The 20,642-nt window shown below is 38.0% G+C and overlaps 1 protein-coding gene across 1 annotated transcript in view; it reads left to right on the top strand.

The window, feature by feature from the left end:
• Positions 1-20,642, top strand: part of LOC126266948 (proteasome activator complex subunit 4-like) — a 201,710-nt gene that overhangs the window by 76,859 nt on the left and 104,209 nt on the right. The window contains exons 17-20 of the mRNA XM_049971660.1: positions 3,871-4,122; positions 4,869-4,997; positions 15,606-15,797; positions 16,826-17,013. Coding sequence (XP_049827617.1) covers positions 3,871-4,122; positions 4,869-4,997; positions 15,606-15,797; positions 16,826-17,013 — 761 coding nt within the window. The remainder of the gene's footprint in view (positions 1-3,870; positions 4,123-4,868; positions 4,998-15,605; positions 15,798-16,825; positions 17,014-20,642) is intronic.

The following is a 20,642-nucleotide window of genomic DNA, read 5'->3' as shown; positions in this document are numbered from 1 at the left end:
ATGAAGTTATTTTTGATGATTTTGTAAAGAAATTTGACTTTTATTAATCTTCTCTGCAGAGGCAGTCAATTCATTTGTAACAAAGTGTTTCATTCCAGGCTATTGGCTAGTTTCAACTGTTTGCTGAATTTCAAGTGCACAGTTTCATCGTCTGACATGTATGGCTTTATGCCATGATAAAGAATGAAACACGAGGTACTACAGTACTGGTACTCTAAGAAAATTTGCATCCTGAAAACTGCATTGAAAAGCTTAATACTATGTTGGGGCATACTTTGTTGTGAATCTTGACATACGAATGTGCACCTTAAGGCAAATTGTGCATTTTAGTATGGTTTCCAAAATTCTGATGCTCTTGGAGTATTCTCTGATATCCTGTTTTGTTTATGATATATTGTAAGATCTCTTTATGCTATATAATTACGAACGTATGGGCTTCCTACGTCATCTTAGATGTGCACACGTATTAATGCCTGTCTTCTGCTGTTCTCTGACCACTGTTGAAACAAATTCTAACAGGTCGTGGGAAAATTTTGTGAACCATGGTTTCAGAAGCATTACTTACAAAGTAAATTTCATTTTATGCAAGACAATGTGCTCAGAGTTTCTGAAATCAGGGAGTGTTGACTCTCATTTTAAGTTTAACACTTTGAGGGCTAGCGACTTAGAAGTATTTTGAGCCCAGAATGCCAGAAATTTATGTCATTATTTAAAATTTTACTGATACTTTTGTGTGATGTATCTTAAAGTGTAACACATGCAAAAAAGACCAATATTGTATGTGAAAGCATAGCTTTTCTTGTATCTATGTTATGTACATTAATTTAAACTATTAACTTTTCCTGTTAGTGTGATTATAGTAGTTAACAAGCAGACATGTATTGTTTTTTGCAGAATCAACTTTGAGAAAGCATGAAGTATCAGGGAGTGTTTTCTTGCTTGATTTTAGTAGTGACACTGAGAAACTGATATTTAACAATGCTGTGCCAAGTTTTGAAGTTTTTCCACAAGATACTTAAAAAAGTCTTCAACTGCTTTCATTAATATGTCCAATGTAGGTCAATAAGTTAGGATCTGTTGCTTGAAAATAACATTTTCAGAATCTTGTAAGAATTCCTGCTCCAGTAAAAAATTATGCAGTTTATATCCTTCAGGACACTCAGAACCGCATGCAGCATGCACTCCTCATTTTCCATATTGCAAACAAGTTTCTGTAAAAGTTCAGTGTATGGTTCTTTTCCCTGTGCAACATTCTTCTAAAGTTTTACATTTTTGTCATAAATGCATACACATATGTTATGCAGTCCATGACTTTACAGTACCACATCTTTTGGGCAAAGTTCACATAACTTTGTAAAATCAATTTTATCAGAAGGATATATGTCTTTGAAAGCTATGTATATTTCTTTCAGATTATGCGAAATGAGACTTTTGAACTTACAGGACACACAGTCACTTTTTATTAGACTTAAATATCATCACAGTAAAAAGTCTGGACATGTGTTTCCACATCCTTACCGATTTTCCACCTTATAGCTTCCTTTTGACAAAATATTGTCTTCTTTTAGTAATACCCCTTATTTCGTTTCCATATATTCTGTAGTGTACAGAAACATTTTGCAGTTTTTCTATTGCAGGACTTCTATTAAATTTCGCTTGCAAGTTTTCAGTTTCAACTGTTACAGTCTTTGCACTCAGAACTGCCGTGTTCTTCAGACAAACAATGGAAAGACTAGGTTGGAATATTAACAGCTACGAAAAGGACAGATTGCTATCCACTGTAAAGGCGGCATGTTGAGTTCCATACAGGCACAATGAGAAGACTGTTCACATTAAGCTTTTGTCCAAAGTCTTCATCAGAAAAGAGAAACACACATGCGGGCACTGATGACTGTGCAGTTGAGTGCCCCACAAACCAATCATAATCATAATTGCAGCACATACTTCTTTTTGGGTTTTTGATCAGAGACAGCAAAGGACTTGGAAGAGCAGTTGAACGGAATGGACAGTGTCTTGAATGGATGGTATAAGATGAACATCAAAAAAAGCAAAATGAGGATAATGGAATGTAGTCAAATTAAGTCGGGTGATGCTGAGGGAATTAGATTAGGAAATGAGTAAAGGAGTTTTGCTATTTGGGGAGCAAAATAACTGGTAATGGTCGAAGTAGAGAGGTTATAAAATGTAGACTGGCAATGGCAAGGAAAGCGTTTCTGAAGAAGAGTAATTTGTTAACATTGAGTATAGATTTAAGTGTCAGGAAGTCATTTCTGAAAGTATTTGTATGGAGTGTAGCCATGTATGGAAGTGAATCATGGACAATAAATAGTTTGGACAAGAAGAGAATAGAAGCTTTCAAAATGTGGTGCTACAGAAGAATGCTGAAGATTAGATGGGTAGATCACATAACTAATGAGGAGGTATTGAGTAGAATTGGGGAGAAGAGGAGTTTGTGGCACAACTTGACAAGAAGAAGGGATCAGTTTGTAGGACATGTTCTGAGGCATCAAGGGATCACCAATTTAGTACTGGAGGGCAGCGTGGAGGGTAAAAATCGTAGAGGGAGACCAAGAGATGAATACACTAAGCAGATTCAGAAGGATGTAGGATGCAGTAGGTACTGGGAGATGGAGAAGCTTGCACAGGATAGAGTAGCATGGAGAGCTGCATCAAACCAGTCTCAGGACTGAAGACCACAACAACAACACCATCCTTATGAAATCGCATTGACGGTATTGTTGCAGGTTTAAGGATCGCTTCAGTATATTGACAATGTGATTAACAATTTCTGCCAAAAAATTGAAGATTTGCAGCCTGCTTGTATGGGTTAGGCCTTAAAGAATTGTTTTGTGATGTTTTTGTGCAGTTTTATAGTTATTTCACTACACATTGATGATTCTTTGTCTGTTAGCAAACTGAAGCAAGTAAATGTAGTGATACGCGTGACTGCAACTCCAGACCCAAATGCAAAAGCTTTAGACACACAACAAAGTTAAAACTTACAGGTTTAAATCTAAACATTATTGGGCTAATATAGTATGCTAAGTTGTGAGAATCTCTGAATACAGTCAACCAGAAACCATTCAGATAAAAAAAAAAAAATTAAACACCAGATGTTTTGAGTTTGCTGATGTGCAACATAATGAATATACAAGCTGGACATAAGATGTTTCATATATGTTTATAACTGAAAAATACATTTATAAAAATTAGGATTGATTATATGCTGTTCATCTATGAGATATTTTGTAACAATCATTTATGAATTTTATAAGTTCTGTTAATGCTTGTAACTATCAACAGTTACACTAAGAGTCTTGTGTGCAACATGTGCCAAAGTTGTCATATTGATGACTGCACAAAAATTTTAAACAAGTAAGTAAAATAAGGTTTCATACATATCACAGTCTTTGTGTCTGTCAATGGCCAAGTACGTGTACAAAGCGGATAGTCACAATATAAGATCATCGAAATACACAGAGAAACTGAGAATATAGGGCTTCAGTTTGTTGCAAATACATTTCTTAGATTTGCCGCATTGTCAGTGCTGTGAAGTGTGAGTTACAGCAGCAACAAGAGCATCTACCACTGCCTGAAGATGTCAAACAGTTGTATCGGTGAAATATTGTGAGATTTGCACAACATTATGGGGCATCAAACCCAAGAAGTGTGTTTACACCAGATCCATCGGAAAAGACTGAAAAGTCACTTTCAGTTTGTGTTAGTAACTATATATCGTAATCAGTTCATTCTTGAACTTCACATGGATCATAAATTATTTTTTTTAAAAAATGGTTGAGTTTGACTTAGTATTTATAATTTTATTGTGTTTCCAGTGTTTGTACTCCTTTTGGCTCTTTTTATTTTCAGATTTGGGATTCCATTATACGTGTTAGTAATACACGAAGCAATTTTGATGCACACTGGAAAAATTTTCATGTAGTGAAGAAACTTCTTGAAGACAAACTTGTTGGGCAAAAGAGACATATGCGTGCCGTTCTTGTCGACAGAGCATATCTTCAGTATGAGTCCTTACAAGAACGTAGCACAGTTTGCTTAACAGAAACACACAGTCTTATTATGCTTAGTCTTCTGACACTCAGTACTAGTCATTATAGTGAGGTGAGTTGATAGCACAGGTTATGATTCCATCTCTCTTTTTTTTAATGTTCTGGATCCTTCGGGCAATACTTTAGAGCCAAATTTAAGAGAAATGTCTGCAGTAGGCAAGTATTGTGGAATACCCATGATTTACTGCATTCTGATATTGCTTTAAAATAGAAATGTGGTGTGCCATTAGTTTCTGCCATGCATCCATTGCTGTTCTGCTGTCTCTGTGCTCCCCCCCCCCCCCTCCCCTTCTTTTTGGCTCACTATAACAAATATAAATATTAAATATCTCTTCATGATGTGTAACTAGATAGATGGTTTGTTCAAAGCACAATATACAAATCTCATTACCTTTGTAGACAGACATATATGATGGAGGTGAAGCATATAGCTTTCACTCCCTATAGTTCTGTCATGCAGGGTGTAATTTACTTCCTCTGTCCTCTGCTATAACCACTGAAAATGGCAAAGCAAAAAATTCTGCTAGTGAAGGTTTATGTATGTGTGTGTACATATTCAAAAGGCAAATATTTTTATCATATGTTATGTCTTCTCCTGTGTACATTGTTTCAGTCGGCAATGAGACTCAAAATGTGAAATAAGCATTGTGAATTTTTGCAGACTTTTGCATGTGGCTCTGGAACTGTAAATCGTACATTTAATTATTGATAAATGTCTTTTTAGATTTGATTATAATGATATTCACAACATTTGTATTGCATTTTTTTCTATATTGGTTCAACTTTTGAAATTTCCAGGTTCGTTCAAGAGCACAACAAACGTTGTTCACAGCACTTGACACGTTTTCTTATTCTTATCTTGTACTTGTACCAAAATTATTGGAATATTTAAAGGAAGATTCCAAGGAGCATCATGACCAATTTAAGGTAGTTATTTATTTGTTATTGTGGCATCTTTTCCAATTCCCTTTACTGCACCATCTGCTTTCTACTGTGGCTGAATCCTTCCATCAGCCAACTGCACTCTCTATCCTTCTTAAATTTATTAGAGTTAAGAGTTAATTCAGCAGTACTATTGCAATTTGTTTCTTTGTGTTGACCCTAAGAATTATTTGTTGCTGGAAGGAATATTTTGGTTTGAAGTAGTGTGTGTGTGTGTGTGTGTGTGTGTGTGTGTGTGTGTGTGTGTGTGTGTGTGTGTGTGTGTGTGTGTGTGTGTGTGTGCGTGCGCGCGCGTGCGTGTGTGTGCGCTGTTTCAAACTGTATGCCAGTCCGTGCGCGCGCGCGTGCGTGCGTGTGTGTGTGCGCTGTTTCAAACTGTATGCCAGTCTTGGACTTCAACGAAGATGTTTGTTTAGGAGATCTGCTCTTGCTGACTGACTTATTTGTTGGCATTTTATGTGAAGATTGATTATCATAATTGTTTGGAGAAATACTAAACAGCAGTATGTGTTTCCAGGATTTTTTGGAGTAATGGCTAATCTCCAAGTTTTCCCATGATATTTCAATAGCGCCATAACTTTTTTCTTCAGATGTGCAGTATACAGTTCTTGAAATGAAATTATGTCCTTAAAATGTTGATATACAGAGATGGCACACTTTCAGAAAAAATGGTCTTGTGAAAGAATTCTTACATCTGATAGAGGTTTTTAAGCAGCACAGATACTCATAATATTAAAAGGAAATACGTGCTGTGACTTAAGTCAGCATGATTTCCAAAGCATATTTACCTCCCCATCAAAACTTCAGTGTCTGGTGTGCTGTGCTAAATATAATTTAGACTAAAAGCAAATGTATACTGCATAACATATCAATGTAGTGTATCATATGTTGAGAAACCTACAGAACAGAGCTCTGAAGAACATTAACATTGCACTTAATTTGAGCATGCAGCTATATCAGCAGTTGTACAGCACCACTTCACTGCATTAGATTAGACTACTGTTCATTCTATAGGTCCATAGTGAGGAGGTTGTCAAGGATTCAGAATATATCACGAAATGAATAATATAATACATGACTACAAAGGAAAGAAAATGTTAATGTATCTTCCACAGATCTAGAGTGAAATGGTTGTTATGGATGTGAAATGTCAAAAAATATCAAATATATATTAATTTGAAAGATAATAAACTTGTCACAAAACATGCAAATGTTCAGTACACTGAGGTGCATGTGAAAATCCTTTGACTGTTGTAGTCACACATAAGAGAAAAATCAGTTTACAACACTTATTTACACTGATCACATTATTGCAACAAGGATATACAGTGGTCAGATTTTATTTAGTACATTATTTGGCATTATTAATAATTAGGGACGTGAAAATTTGCATTTGCAGTAAATGTGAATATAGATGCAAATTATTCCTAAAAATGCAACAGCTTGAAATTATCTAGCAAATGCTGTCTTGAGACAAATAGTATGCAGATCAACTATTTTATCAGAGATAGTTTCAAATACTTTTGTATTCGGCATATAAATATTGAAAAGTAACCAATTTTTGATTACTGATATTGTACAATTGGGAAAGATAATGTGTGTAAGAATGTGTGTGTAAAATAACAAGCACACCTGTGCATGAGCATAATGGCACATCAGTGTGCTTGATGCTCTGCTGCCAGTCAACTGTGGGCAATTAAATGACCTCCAAAAGGACTGGTCCACATCTAACGATCTGTCTGTGCATCTAATAAATCACTGCAAATCTGTTACGTCCGCAAGACACGGTTTCAGTCTACTGCAGGCCTGCCATTTGTCAGTCTAGGAATGAACTCCCCCCCCCCCCCTCCCCCCGCCCCCTGCAAAGGATATTTCAGTTCAGTACATTAACTCGAAATGCAGAATATTCTTCTGTCGTCCATGTTCATAACTAGCATTAAAAATTGTTGAAGAAGTGTCAGAGGCACAAAGAAAAATCTAAATGGTCAAGATAGTGACTCCTTAAGCAATAGTAGTTTTCACATTCAAAGTTACTCTGTGAGTTACATGATGAATCCAACAACTTGGCAAAACTATTTGCTAATGGACATAAACACTTATCTTTATGCTAATAACTCATTTTATAACACAGCAAAATTCTTACAAGAGAGGAGTAATTTTACCAAACGAGCAACCTATGGGAACATTGCACTTTCTGATAACAGTAAGAAGTGACAAGGATATAGAATTTTTGACAGCAAATTTAAACAGATACTGAGCAAAATAATACCTGATGCTTGCGAATATAGATACTGTACACTGTCCTGGAGGAGGATTGAATAAAAACAAGTAAACTATAATATAATGATGACAAGGAAAGTTGCTACTCACCATATTGGAGATGCTGAGGCACAAATAAAGCTTTTGGCCAGTAAGGCCTTCGTCGAAAATAGACCACACACACTCATACACGCACTCACTCACTTACTCATGCAAATGCAACTCTCACACGTGACTACAGTCTCAGGCAACTGAGGCCACACTGCGAGCAGCAGAACCAGTGCATGATGGGAGCGATGGCTGGATAAGGGTAAGGGGGAGGCTGTGGTGAGGAGGGGGAGGGATAATAGGGAAGGGGGTGGTGGACAGTGAAGTGCTGCAGGTTAGACGGGTCGCAGGGGAGAAAGGGGGGGGGGGGGAGATAGCGAAAAAGGACAGAAGTAAAAAGACTGGGTGCGATGGTGGAATGAGGGCTGTGTAGTGCTAGAACGGGAACAGGGAAGAGGCTGGTTGGGTGAGAACAATGACTAACGAAGGTTGAGGCCAGGAGGGTTATGGGAACATAGGGTATAATTGCAGTGAAAGTTCCCATCAGAATAATTCAGAAAAGCTTGTGTTGGTGGGAAAGATCCTTTATGGTACAGGCTGTGAAGCAACCATTGAAATGAAGGATGTCATGTTTTGCGGCGTGCTCAGCAACAGGGTGGTCCACTTATTTCTTGGCCACAGTTTGTTGGTGGCCATTCATGTGGACAGACAGCTTGTTGGTTGTCATGGCCACATATAATGCAGCACGTTGGTTGCAGAATAGCTTGTAGATCACACAACTAGTTTCACAGGTATTCCGCCTTTGATGGGATAGGCGATGTTTGTGACCAGATTGTAGTAGGTGGTAGTGGTGGTGGTGGTGGTGGTGGTGGTGGTGGTGGTGGTGGTGGTGGTGGGAGGATGGATGGGGCAGGTCTTGCATCTAGGTCTATTACAGGGGTATGAGCCATGAAGTAAGGAGTTGGGAGCAGGGGTTCTGTAGGGGTGGACGAGTATATTGTGTAGGTTCAGTGGATGGTTGAATATCACTGTGGGAGGCATGAGAAAGATAGTGGGCAGAACATTTCTCATTTCAGGGGATGACGAAAGGTAGTTGAAACCCTGGCGGAGTATGTAATTCAGTTGCTCCAGTTCTGGGTGGTAATGAGTTAAGAGGGGAATACTTCTCTGTGGCCAGGCAGTGGGACTTCAGGAGGTGGAGGGAAACTAAAAAGGTAAGGTATAGGAGATAAATTTTTGTACAAGGTTGGAAGAATATTTATGGTCCATGAAGGCTTCAGTGAGACCCACGGTATATTTCGAGAGGGACTGCTTGCCACTGCAGATGCAACGACCACGGGTCTCTAGGCTGTACAGAAGGGACTTCTTGGTATGGAATGGGTGGCAGCTGCCAAAGTGGAGGTATTGCTTGTGGTTAGTAGGTTTGATATGGATGGACGTACTGATTCAGCCATCTTCGAAGTGGAGGTCAACAATTAGGAAGGTGGTTGGGTTGAGTAGGACCAGGTGAAGCAAATGAGGGAGAAGTTAAATGATGATTAACTGAAAGCCTCAGCTGCCGACGGGTGTTGTTGATACACCTTGATGTGGCCAGCTGAAAATGTGTGTCCCGACCGGGACTCGAAGCCGGGATCTCCTGCTTACATGGCACACGCTCTATCCATCTGAGCCACCGAGGACACAGATGAATAGCGCGACTGCAGGGACTTATCCCTTGCACGCTCCCCGTGAGACTCACATTCCCAACTGTCCACAATTCTACACATGTATTGTACCTTATAGACATTTGCCCACTCACTCATTACTCCCGCACACTTAGGCGATTCCCGTAAGAGTTTGGACAACCTGTGCGCATTCACACAGACGAAGGTCAATGGCTGGGTAGTTTTCAGTTAATCATCATTTATTCCAGGGAAAAGCTGCACGGTCATCTACAGTAACTGTTCTTTCGAGAACAAGTTACTGTCTTCGTATATATAGTTATAGGCTACCCAGCCATTGACCTTTGTCTGTGCGAATGCGCACAGGTTGCCCAAACTCTTATGGGAATCGCCTAAGCGTGCGCAAGTAATGAGTGAGTTGGCAAATGTCTATAAGGTACAATACATGTGTAGAATTGTGGACAGTTGGGAATGTGAGTATCACGGGAAGCGTGCAAGGGATAAGTCCCTGCAGTCGCGCTATTCATCTGTGTCCTCGGTGGCTCAGATGGATAGAGCGTCTGCCATGTAAGCAGGAGATCCCGGGTTCGAGTCCTGGTTGGGATATACATTTTCAGCTGTCCACATCAAGGTATATCAACAACACCCGTCGGCAGCTGAGGTTTTCATTTAATAATCATTTATTCCAGGAAAAAGCTGCACGGTCATCAACAGTAACTGTTGTTTCGAGAACAAGTTACTGCCTTCATATATAGAGGGAGAAGTTGTTGAGGTTCTGGAGGATTGTGGATAGGGTGTCCTCACCTTCAATGCAGATAGCAAAGATGTCCTCAGTGAATGTGAATCAGGTGAGTGGTTTAGGATTCAGGGTGTTTAGGAAGGATTCCTCTAGATCACACATGTATACGTTGGTATGACGGTGCCATGCGGATGCCTATACCCGTAATTTGGATTTGTTTGTGGGTGATGCCTTCAGAGGAGAAGTAAGTGTGGGTGCCTGAGACTGCAGTTGTGTGTGTGTGTGTGTGTGTGTGTGTGTGTGTGTGTGTGAGTGTGCGCGCGCGCGCGCGTGCGTCTTGTCTATTTTTGACAAAGGCCTTACGGGCTGAAGCCTTTATTTATGACAGTCTTTTTGTTATGCCTATCTGTGACTCAGCATCTCTGTTAATTGGTGAGTGACAACTTTCCTTTTCAGAATATTGTTACATTCCATCCTGGATTCTCCATTATTGTATTAGGGTATCCATACACATATGAGAAATTCTATTTCAAACCTAATCTCATACAACAAAAGTTTTGAGTTGATAGAATTGAAGTCTCTTTCCTCCTGTGTTTCACAAAGTTACTAATTTTTAAGGAGAGCATTAGATTGTTGTAGTGCCTGCTTCATAATTTCACACACATCCATGTGTTGCATTAGTGTCAGGAGTCAAATGTCACGTGATGGAGCGATCAAGATCAATACTGTATCGTGTGCTTCTGTGTATCAGGAAATCTCGAGCATATTAGAATGAAAATATTGTTTGCTAAGCTGTACCCTTCAGAACTCTTCAACATAAGTTTTTACGAAACCTCAGTAGCAAAAACTTCATGTATAAATGTTTGATGATCCCTATATTAATCTATTAAATGCTGTAAAAATGTTTACCTCAGCAGCGGCAGTTTAATATGTGAATGTAAGATGACCCTGTATTTTTCGAATGATGAATTTGGGGAAGAAAACTCGTCTTATGATCAGGTAAAAACAGTATAAGAGTTTGTGCTCTTGAAGACACTGCTGCAAGATGTTCTTTAGTAATTTAACCCAGTGTTGTAATTTGCACTTTCATAGAATAAATAGTTCATTTTATCTACAGTCACTCAAAAGATTATTGCATAGTACAGCATTAAGTGAATGTTTGATAGCAGTCTCATATGCAGGTCAACAGAGTTAGAGTGATTTCTAAAAGCAAACCAAGAGAAACTAATAATTTTGATCAAGCATGAACAGCATTTTTTTTAAACTACAGTTTCTCCGTTTGCTGTAAGGTCAACTACTCACTGTAATCCTAAGTCTAAACTTTCGACAAATATGCTACATTTTTGTATTTCAATAAATTCAGCAGTGATCTACCTAAAACGCTGGGACGTATCAGCCATTTTAGAATTCATTGCATATGGAAAGGTAAGAAACACTAGACTGAAAAACATCTGGCTAAAATCTGACGATGTGCCAGGTTTGTGGTAATTTCCTGTCTCCGAGCTATGATTTGTCAGTGATGATGTGATTTGTGCCCATAGATTTCAGCAGTTTTGCTCAAACTTCCAACTCCAACTTCCAGGTTTTTGCACATCTCATATCTGTACAAATCTCCTTTACATATGATGTTTTGTGTGCACAAATGTGATGCATGCAGATATTTGCACAGACAGATGGTTGCATGCAGAGTGGTCTTACATGCTGTGTCTGCCAATGTAGGACTCAGCCGTAGGATATAGCATCCTACAGTAGAGAAATACACAAGTTTATCAGGTAACTGAAATTAAAAAGTTGGTATAATGTGAGCATTTTAATGTGGCAGTTGTAGTAGGTCGGTGTTTTGAATTATGGATGCGTAAGATATATGTAGAGGTTGGGACTGAACTACCTAATTTACGATACTGCTAACCTCGGCAAGTAAATGAGCTATAACCATTGTGACCTCCAGTGCTTAGTGTCCTTGGCTTTGCTTGTGTTGTGCTTTCTTTTCTTGTTTTTAAATGAGTGAAGAGACTAATTGTGGTTTATCTTGGAGTTTAATTACAACTTGCACAAAACTGGATGGGTTTTTTAATCGCTATGACAGTATGCCAGCTCTGCTTTCTCAAAAACACAGATCAGGGTTATAGGCTGGCTGTCCAGTGAGAGGGAGGCTGGGTTTGTTTCCTCGGAACTACTACTATTTCATCAGGCAGTCTGTGTTCTTGTTTGTTTGTGCTCACAGTCGACTGCCGTGTTATAGTGTCATTGCTGGAGTGACTGGAAAACAAAATCTGTTGACTTATTTTGACTGTGCCAGAAGTCTTCCCCTATAATGTGAATAAGTTTGAAGTCAATATTCTGCAGATTTTATAATTATTGAATTAGGTGGGAAAAGGAGAATAATGTTGAAGCACCTTAAATCAGACAATCAATCCATTCACTGATGAGTAAATGCTGCTGCTTCTCAATACAATCAATCATTTGTTTCAAGCTCAAATAGAGCCAAAAGAAGAAAGCAATCAAAGACCATATCTGCAAAAACTGTATAAATTTTTGCAAAATGAAACATTCCAGTCAAAACCTCTTATTATTGAACAATAAAAACTATTTCTTCCTATTTTATTCTCAACCAAGCCTTATTTAATTCTTTTTGTTTCAAAGTACATTGACTTGGCCTTCAGGAACATAGTGTAACATCTTTTTAAATTTGGATGTATAATAATGTAAATAAAGGATGCTAATTTTGCCAAAAGTAGATGCTACAGAGGTAGTTTGACAAGTTCTGGGAAATTTTTCAGTATAGTCTCCCAGTACATTAATGCCTTTAGTCTAGCGATATTCCCAGTGCTTTGATCCCATCTTGAAAATTAGATTCCTCCAGGCCTCAACTTCAACTGTCAGTTCTTCATTTGAAGAGAATCTCTGTCCATCAAGGAAAATTTTAAGCTTGAGGAAGAGATGGAAGTCTGATGGAGTAAAATCAGGTGAATAAGGCAGACGTGACAACAATCTGTATCTTAGTTGATGTACTTTTCCCAAGGCAATTACACTCGAGTATAGGCATGCATTGTCTTGGTGAAAGATGACTCTCATCATTGCCAAACCTTCCCTCTTTTTTTTGCATATCATTTGCTGAATTTGATCGAAGTGCTTAACTTCATATTGTCCTGCAATCGTTTGACCAGTGAGAAGATAATCTGTCGGAAGAAACTACTTCAAGTAGCAGAAAACTGACGCCATGAGCTCTCCGGCTGACCTTATCGCCTTTGCCTACTTTGGTGGTGGTGAATCAAAATGTTTCCACTGCTCTGACTATTATTTTGTCTCTGGGCTATAGCAGTGGATCAGAGTTTCATCTGTGAATGCAAACTGATACTAAAGAATCCTGTTTGTTGCTCTGAAAAGGGCTCAAACATTGTTCGGACATATCCATTGTGATGCATTTCTGATCCTGCTTTCAGAGTTGGGACAACCATCTGGCAGGTAATTTTCTCATACCCAATTCCACTGTTAAAATGTGTTGTTTCCATTCAGACGACATTCCTATAGCTTTAGCAGTATATCAGACTTTAAAGTAGTTATCCTCCTGGACCATGTGCAATAATTTCTTTGGTATTGGGATTTCTTGACTGACTACCATGTGGATCACTATCTGAGCTTGCCCAAACAAATTTAAACTTGTAAATAGTCTTCATGGATTTGCCGCCGTATCACGTTGCGCAAATTCCACAATATTTCCTCGGAGCAACTCTGACATTTTCAGGTGATTCAACTTTGCTGGTGGATAGGTACGACTGTATCCGCACACCGTCGCCCAGTTTCTAGAACATAGGCTTGAAGAATGCTCTGGCACAGAAATCGTGCATGCGCAATAATTGCAGACAGATGGTGCCATATTCAAACTCCCTCTGCAGAAAATCACAGAGCAGCTCTCCTGCGCGTGCGCTGTATGCTGCGTTTGCCAACAATGCGGCCAGACTTACTCACAAACGACCATACTAGACCAATGTTATGAAAGGTCTGTTATCGAAGAATCTTGATTTTCGTGTCGTGATTTAATAGCAGGCAGTGCAGAGTTCCAGGCTGTGCTCAGTTGAAATCCCGCTTCCTTGTTGATGAGATTATTTATTGTACGGATATGTATTGCTCTTGCTTTCTTAATGATACAATCCCAGAAAGATGATACCGGTGATCAAACTTCCATCTTTTAATAAATAATCCAATGTCCTGGATTCAGACAGTGTTTCGCAATTGCCGACTTTTCCAGTTGACGAAGGAGTGCATGATGCTGATGTTCATCGCAGCGTTCTTGTACTGTGCGGCATGTCTTGCCTATATACACTGCCCCACATTAACAAGGAATCTTGTACACACCACATTTCCTCAGGCCAAGGTCATCCTTAACCGAACCCAATAGATTTCTCAGTTTTGGTGAATTTATTATACTGCTGTAATCCAAAGAATTTAGCACTGTCAACCTCTTCTGTCTGCTTCTCATTGTATTTTGGATATATCCTGATGGGTAAACTTTTTAAAAGCTCTGAAGTGCATGTAGTATGTTTTTCGAAGTTTATTGGCTCAAACCTACGAACCATTTATTAACATCCACGAAAATTTCTTTAACAAACTTTGTGAAACTTCTTGATTTGCTAATTATCAATAATATTTGTACCATCTCCAAACAGCAGCAATCTAGCCTTTTCATGTTAAAAAGACTTGCACCAGGCAACTGGTCTATCTGACAGGAGGCCCTAGCCACACGACATTTCATAATATTATTTGAAGTCAAATAGTAAAGATGCTGATTGTATATTTTTCTAATATTTTCAGAAATGCTGGAAAAAGTGAAAGTGTACAGAAATTTGGTGTCATTTCTTCATCTCTTTTCTAAACAGAGATTTAACTTGAACATATTTCAACCATTCAGGAAATATACCACTGATAATTGACTGGTTATATATTTAAACTGAGAAGATAACTCTTAACTTTCGTTGATGTGTTATCATAACCACAAGAAATTTTTAGTTTTAAATATTTTATATTGGAAATTATGTGTACTGGCATAGTGAGGGTCATATTCATGTCACTGAAGCGTTTTATAATGGCTGGTTTGAGATGTTTCCTGGCAGTATCTACTGAATGTAAGAACCCCATCTTTTCAGTAACAATCATGAAATGCTTGTTAAAAATTTAGCACCACTGCACACCCCTTTTACCAATGTATCTGTTATTCTTAATGCTATCTACACCTCTTAAGAACATGAAATGAAATTATAAGATACCATTTTCATGGTGCAGGTACCAAATTGCTGGGTCAGTGCAATAAATGAGCTGATTAAGATTAGATGTTATCAAATAATAATACTTTACAGGTCTGGAGGCTTTAGTTTAACTACGAAATGTGATCCAGCACACAATTTACTCAGATTTCATTGGAAGTGAAATTAGTCATATAGGGCACTGATGATTAGAATTTCGGAGCTGTATTTCTAATAAAACACTCAATATCTAAAATATTTGCTTTTCAAATAGTGATGGTGCTGAAATTAGTATGCAGAGATAACTAGGTTAATTTTTTGGAACTGGCCCCCATTTTTTTAATATTTCATGTGCTTGATAAATGTAAATACAAATATGTAAAATGGCTCGTACCGGTACTTTACTTTAGGATTCAAAACCCCTAGTCACATTGATAAAAATAGGTAAGAAGAAAGCACTTCTATATTTGGGACAAAGGTTCTAATCAAGCAACCTGCTGTTCTGAAAACTAAGATTGCTCTTACCTTTTTTATGATTTTTTACCAGCAGAATTGTGTGTTGTACTCCCATTTATTTCATTGTATATTTGAGTATTTCCTGAAGATAATTTTTCTTTTCATGGAATGTAAATATGTTTTCTTACAGGGTGCATTATATGTTTTATTGGGTCCAAAGCAGAACCCACTGGTAACTAGGCACGACTGGACAATGTTGAACTCATTGTGGCCAGCTATTGTTCTTGCTAAACCTTCAGAAAAAGCATCAGTCATCAACTTGCTGGACAATTTGGTGGAAACAGTACATAAACATTTTCCAACCATTACCATTAATCTAGAGGTGAGACATTGCTTCCATTGAATAAAATTCAAGTGCTATATTTTTTGCTTCTTCACTGATATATTCATAACAATACATTCTTTTATACAGCGGAAGTTGCTGCAGGGTTGGCAACAACTGTTTTATGCAGAAACCTCTGTTGTTTGGTTTTGTTGAAGCTGCTTGTGCAATCGTCACATTGTGCTCTATATTATTAGCTATTTCTTGTTGGCAGTGGCTCTCATTGCCGAGTTATGATTGTTTTTATATTCAGTAATAAACCTTTTAGTCATTGTAGATACTATTAGAAGCAGTAAGGAGATGAGGCTGTAAGCTCCCTTTCTCCTAGCATTCAACAGAAAATCAGGGTAGTAATTTAACATCAAAGTTTGGCTGTTTAGTGTAAATAACACGAATGTTGTGTGTCATCTCTAATAATTAAAATTAAAAAAAAAAAAAAAACTTTTGCATCTTTAAAAGTATACAAGCTCACATCGCTACATGCTGCAGAATTGGGAAGACATTGGGCAACTGCATATTAAGTTCATAAACTATTAGTGTTGGTAATTTATTTACCCAAGAATTCTTTTTCAATGACGTAAAATCTCTCTCTGTCCCTCTCTCTTTTATTCTTAATTGAGCTATTCATTTCTGGTCCTCTTAATTTATTTTTTCGTCATCACCATCTGTGGCACAGTGCTTAATCAGAGTATTGTCTTTGATTCCCCTTCTTCTTTGTCTCCCGATATCCCCAAAATAGAAAGATTCCTCTCTTCCAGGGGCCTGAGTGACCTGTCCTCCCTTTTTAACCTTTCACAGTATATCCTTTCCTCCTCCTCCAAGAAGGAACTAATAGATCTGAAAGTAAGGTTAGTATCATGTTTTCTGTATGTTTCTATCAGCTGTTCTGACATACCTCCTTAAGGTAAGTTCTTGCCTGAAAGACTGTATCACAATTTTATAATTTAATCTGTTATACTTTTTTAAAAGTTACATGCACTTTGATGTAATTTGTATAGCTTTGTATATGGCATAATGATGTGTTGCAGATACCAGATACTTGCCTAGCATCAGCTCGTAAATTGTGGAACAGTTCACCCCTTCCATCAGTGGACCCCATTTCAGATACTGAGGTAGAACTTGGACTACAGAAATTACATGAGAACAGCAAATACAATCTGGAACAGTACCTCTCATTGCTGAATGCTTTAATGGATGCTCTTGAGCAAGGGAATCTGTGAGTAGGTGGGAGTTGTATTTCCTAAATCAGAGAGAGTGTGCCATCCAAAGCGGTCTTCAAAGTAGTGTGCATGAGTAATTGTTGGATGGTAGTAAATTTCAGTCAGTGGTCTTAGCACTGTAGTTTTTTCTAAATTCTGTTAGTGTGATTTTCTTTTTTGTTATGGAATGTATTTATATAAAAAAGACTAATCCAAGTAAGCTAAAAAATGCTATGGAATAAAAAATCTTGGTGCCTGTGTGACTATTGTATAGTTTAACAAAGTACAGTCTTAATATTTTTAAAGTATGCCTGATGTTGATAATACTAACTTTTACTATTGAAATAGTCTCGTTACTTCCATTTGTGCATACATATTTCTAGTGTCACAGATACAATTTACAGAAAAGAATAATATCTCATTGCTTGGTCTAAGGGAAACAATTTTATCCACAGAGGTCCTTTCATTTTCCATGTTGTGCCCATTCTCTGCGAAGATACTCTGTTTCTAGTGCCATAATTATTGAAAGCTTTGACGTAAAGAGAAATATTCCATATATTTCACATGTTTTCTTCATTTGAGCATGAAATTACATCGAGCTGATGTAAACGCCCAGAACTGGTCATGTGGGAACAGTATGGTGATAGCTTACATTTTGTGATGCTGTAGCATTTGGCACTTGCACTGTCATTGGTTTATCATTCAAGATTTTCACTTTCATCAAATTATGGAAAGATAAATTAGAGAAATAACCAAAAACCTTAAAATAAGACTATTCTGCGTACCACGGCTTTGAGAGTAAATATTACTTATGGAAAAAAGGCTCACTGTTGGGATCTTCCAATATTAGGAACACTGACCAACATTTTCACCGACCATATAGAAAATGTAATCTTTGACACAATAATTACAAAGAAAATATACAACATTATTTAATGCTACAAATTTGTGGATGATGTATGTGTATAGTAGATGAACAAACAGAAGAAATAAATAAACTTCATGCAAATATAAATACTACACATGAAAGTATTCTATTTGCTGTGAAAAAAAAAAGAAACAGAGAAACAAACATACTTACTGAATACAACAAACTGTAAACAAGTAAAACAGAATTGTTGAAGAGGTAGGAGGATTGCATAATTGTGATGGCAGTATCCAACAGATTCAAGGTACCAGGCACCAGGTACAAATTTCTAACTAACACTTGGTATAATAGCAAAGAAAATAATGAGAAAGAAGAGTGACCCAGGATTGTCCAAAAATATGACGACATAATATGACAAGATATTCAAAGTGAAATGTACAATTATAACACTTACCTACCAAGAGATAACTTCTTGAAGGATGCAGCTTCTGTCCACCAATCCCTCCAAACCTATCTTGAGGAAGTTATGTTGGGGGGGGGGGGGGGGGGGGGGGGGGAACTGACTGACTAAGGTATCAAGGAAGAAGTGTATTGCTATTGGGCACACCATCACATCGGTTGTCAGGCCTCATACCTTCTCATCAACAATACTGGCAGGCATCTTCCTTCTGCTCCATGGGAAATAAATCTCAAAGAAGCTTGATTTTCTAGCAAGTTTGTGTTTGTTCCAAATATAACATTTTTTTTCTGCAGTGCACCATTTGCAAGATACAAGTGGAAGAAGAAGGGATCTTTCCACTTCCTCCTGCCTTTAGCTCACAACCTAGGAGCACCGCCTTTAGGACATTTACCTCCAAACTGTTGTTCTTGACAAAGTCCTGAAGTCAAAAATTGTTGCATATTCCATGCACTCTACACCCCTTGTTTGAGTACTTGATTGACAGGACTAGTATATCAGTGTGTCCGGAACTACTGGCAGAAATTTCAAAACTAGATACAGAGACCAAATAAGAATCTGATAGTAAGAAAATAGCCATCTACCTCTGCCAAATGCTTGATAGAGCATGCACGTGAACCATCAAACAGGATATGAAAAGTATTGGAATGAACAATCACAACAGAAAATTAACACTACAGGAAAATGCTCACATGTTAAGAGCGGAGTGAACAACAAAGTAATAAATGACCAAATTAATATAAAAATTTACTGATCAGTCTCCTCAGCACTCATACTATTGTTTGCGATTCCCTGCACTCATATTTCCCCCTTTTTTTTTAAGAGCGTCCTCTACCCCCCAGAATTACACATGACCCTACATAAGAAACAAATAGTGTACACGACTCAACAAAAACAGAAGATGACCAAAAAACACACAATCTGTGGTGTCATCACTATAAGTGTTTTTAGAAAAACACTTGCTGAAAGTGAAGTGTACTTGCGAGCACTGAAAACTAGACATTGTAGTGTATGCAGGACAATGAAGTTACAATTTAATTACTTATGTGATGATGAGATAACAAAATAGTAACTTAACCCTATGAAGCTTACACCTTACACTCCAAAAAGTTGTTTCATTACCCCCCCCCCCCCCCCCAAAAAAAAAATACAGTAAATTCCTTTTCATCCAAACCGTGTTTAACTGAAATCCACTGTATCCGAACAGATCTTTCCGATTTTTTGCGACTCTTATTGGCACTGTCTGACACATTGTGCAGCTACACTTTTGGCTATCTAGACTGACACTTGACAAGTTGCCTGGAGCCATGCATTTACTTGTATTTTTTGGCAGACTACTGCTAATCAGTGCACTGGCACATATCAAAAGTCAGAGTGTCTTCAATCCGTGCATGTGTTGGTTGAAGTTTTAGCGTGTATTTTGTTCGTATTGTGTGGTCTCATTCCATTGCCGTCTATTGCCACAGCCTGGTTTCAAAAGTCAAAAGCTTTATCTAGTGCATCTCAAGAGTTGTCAAGTCGTGTGTCTGTGTGTTTTCAGTTTAATGTTTTGTGCTTTCAAATGTCCAGAGATAAGTGTCCAAAACCAAAACATAATCACTTGAGTGTCAGTACAAAAAACGCTGAATGTGACTATGGGTGCAAAATGAAAAAGAATGTGATCTTGTTTGGACAAAAGCTTGCTCTTTGCAGAGAATTGATGCTGGTGAGCCCCCTTCGAAAGTTGCTGTGGATTTGAATGTCGGTAGGAGCATGATTTCTTATTGGAAGACAGATCGATCAGAAATTGAAAAATTTTCTTCCCTCTAAGCATCAGGCAGCACAGTGAAATATTGAAAAACAATGAGAAAAGGTGCTCATTCCCAGTTACAGGAGGTCTTATTTTTGTAGCACGATCAAATAAGAGCAGAAGGTGTGCCAGTTTCAGTTCCTCTACTTCGTCAAAAAGCGATGTCTTTTTATGAGCTGATTGAAGGAAAGGAGCAAGAATTCTTCAGAAGTGATGGCTGGCTGGTTCGGTTCAAGAAGCAGCATGGTATTCATGAAATTGCCATCAGCGGCGAATCATTATCCAGGGATGAGGCCACTATCGCTGATTATAGGAAGAAACTGCACACAATCATTGACAAAGGAGGTTATACTGGTGATCAACTTAACAACTGTGATGAAACTGGGTTGAATTACAAAATGTTGGCAACAAAAACCTTTACCTCTAAACAAGAAGAAATGGCATCCGTATATATAAAAAAAGCAAAGAAAAAGTTACTGTGCTCGCATGCCACTGGCAGCCGTAAATTGCACCTTACTTTAATTGGCAAATC

The sequence above is a fragment of the Schistocerca gregaria genome, chromosome 4, assembly GCF_023897955.1.
Source record: "Schistocerca gregaria isolate iqSchGreg1 chromosome 4, iqSchGreg1.2, whole genome shotgun sequence".
Lineage (NCBI taxonomy): Eukaryota > Metazoa > Arthropoda > Insecta > Orthoptera > Acrididae > Schistocerca > Schistocerca gregaria.
This window is presented reverse-complemented; position numbering and strand designations above follow the sequence as displayed.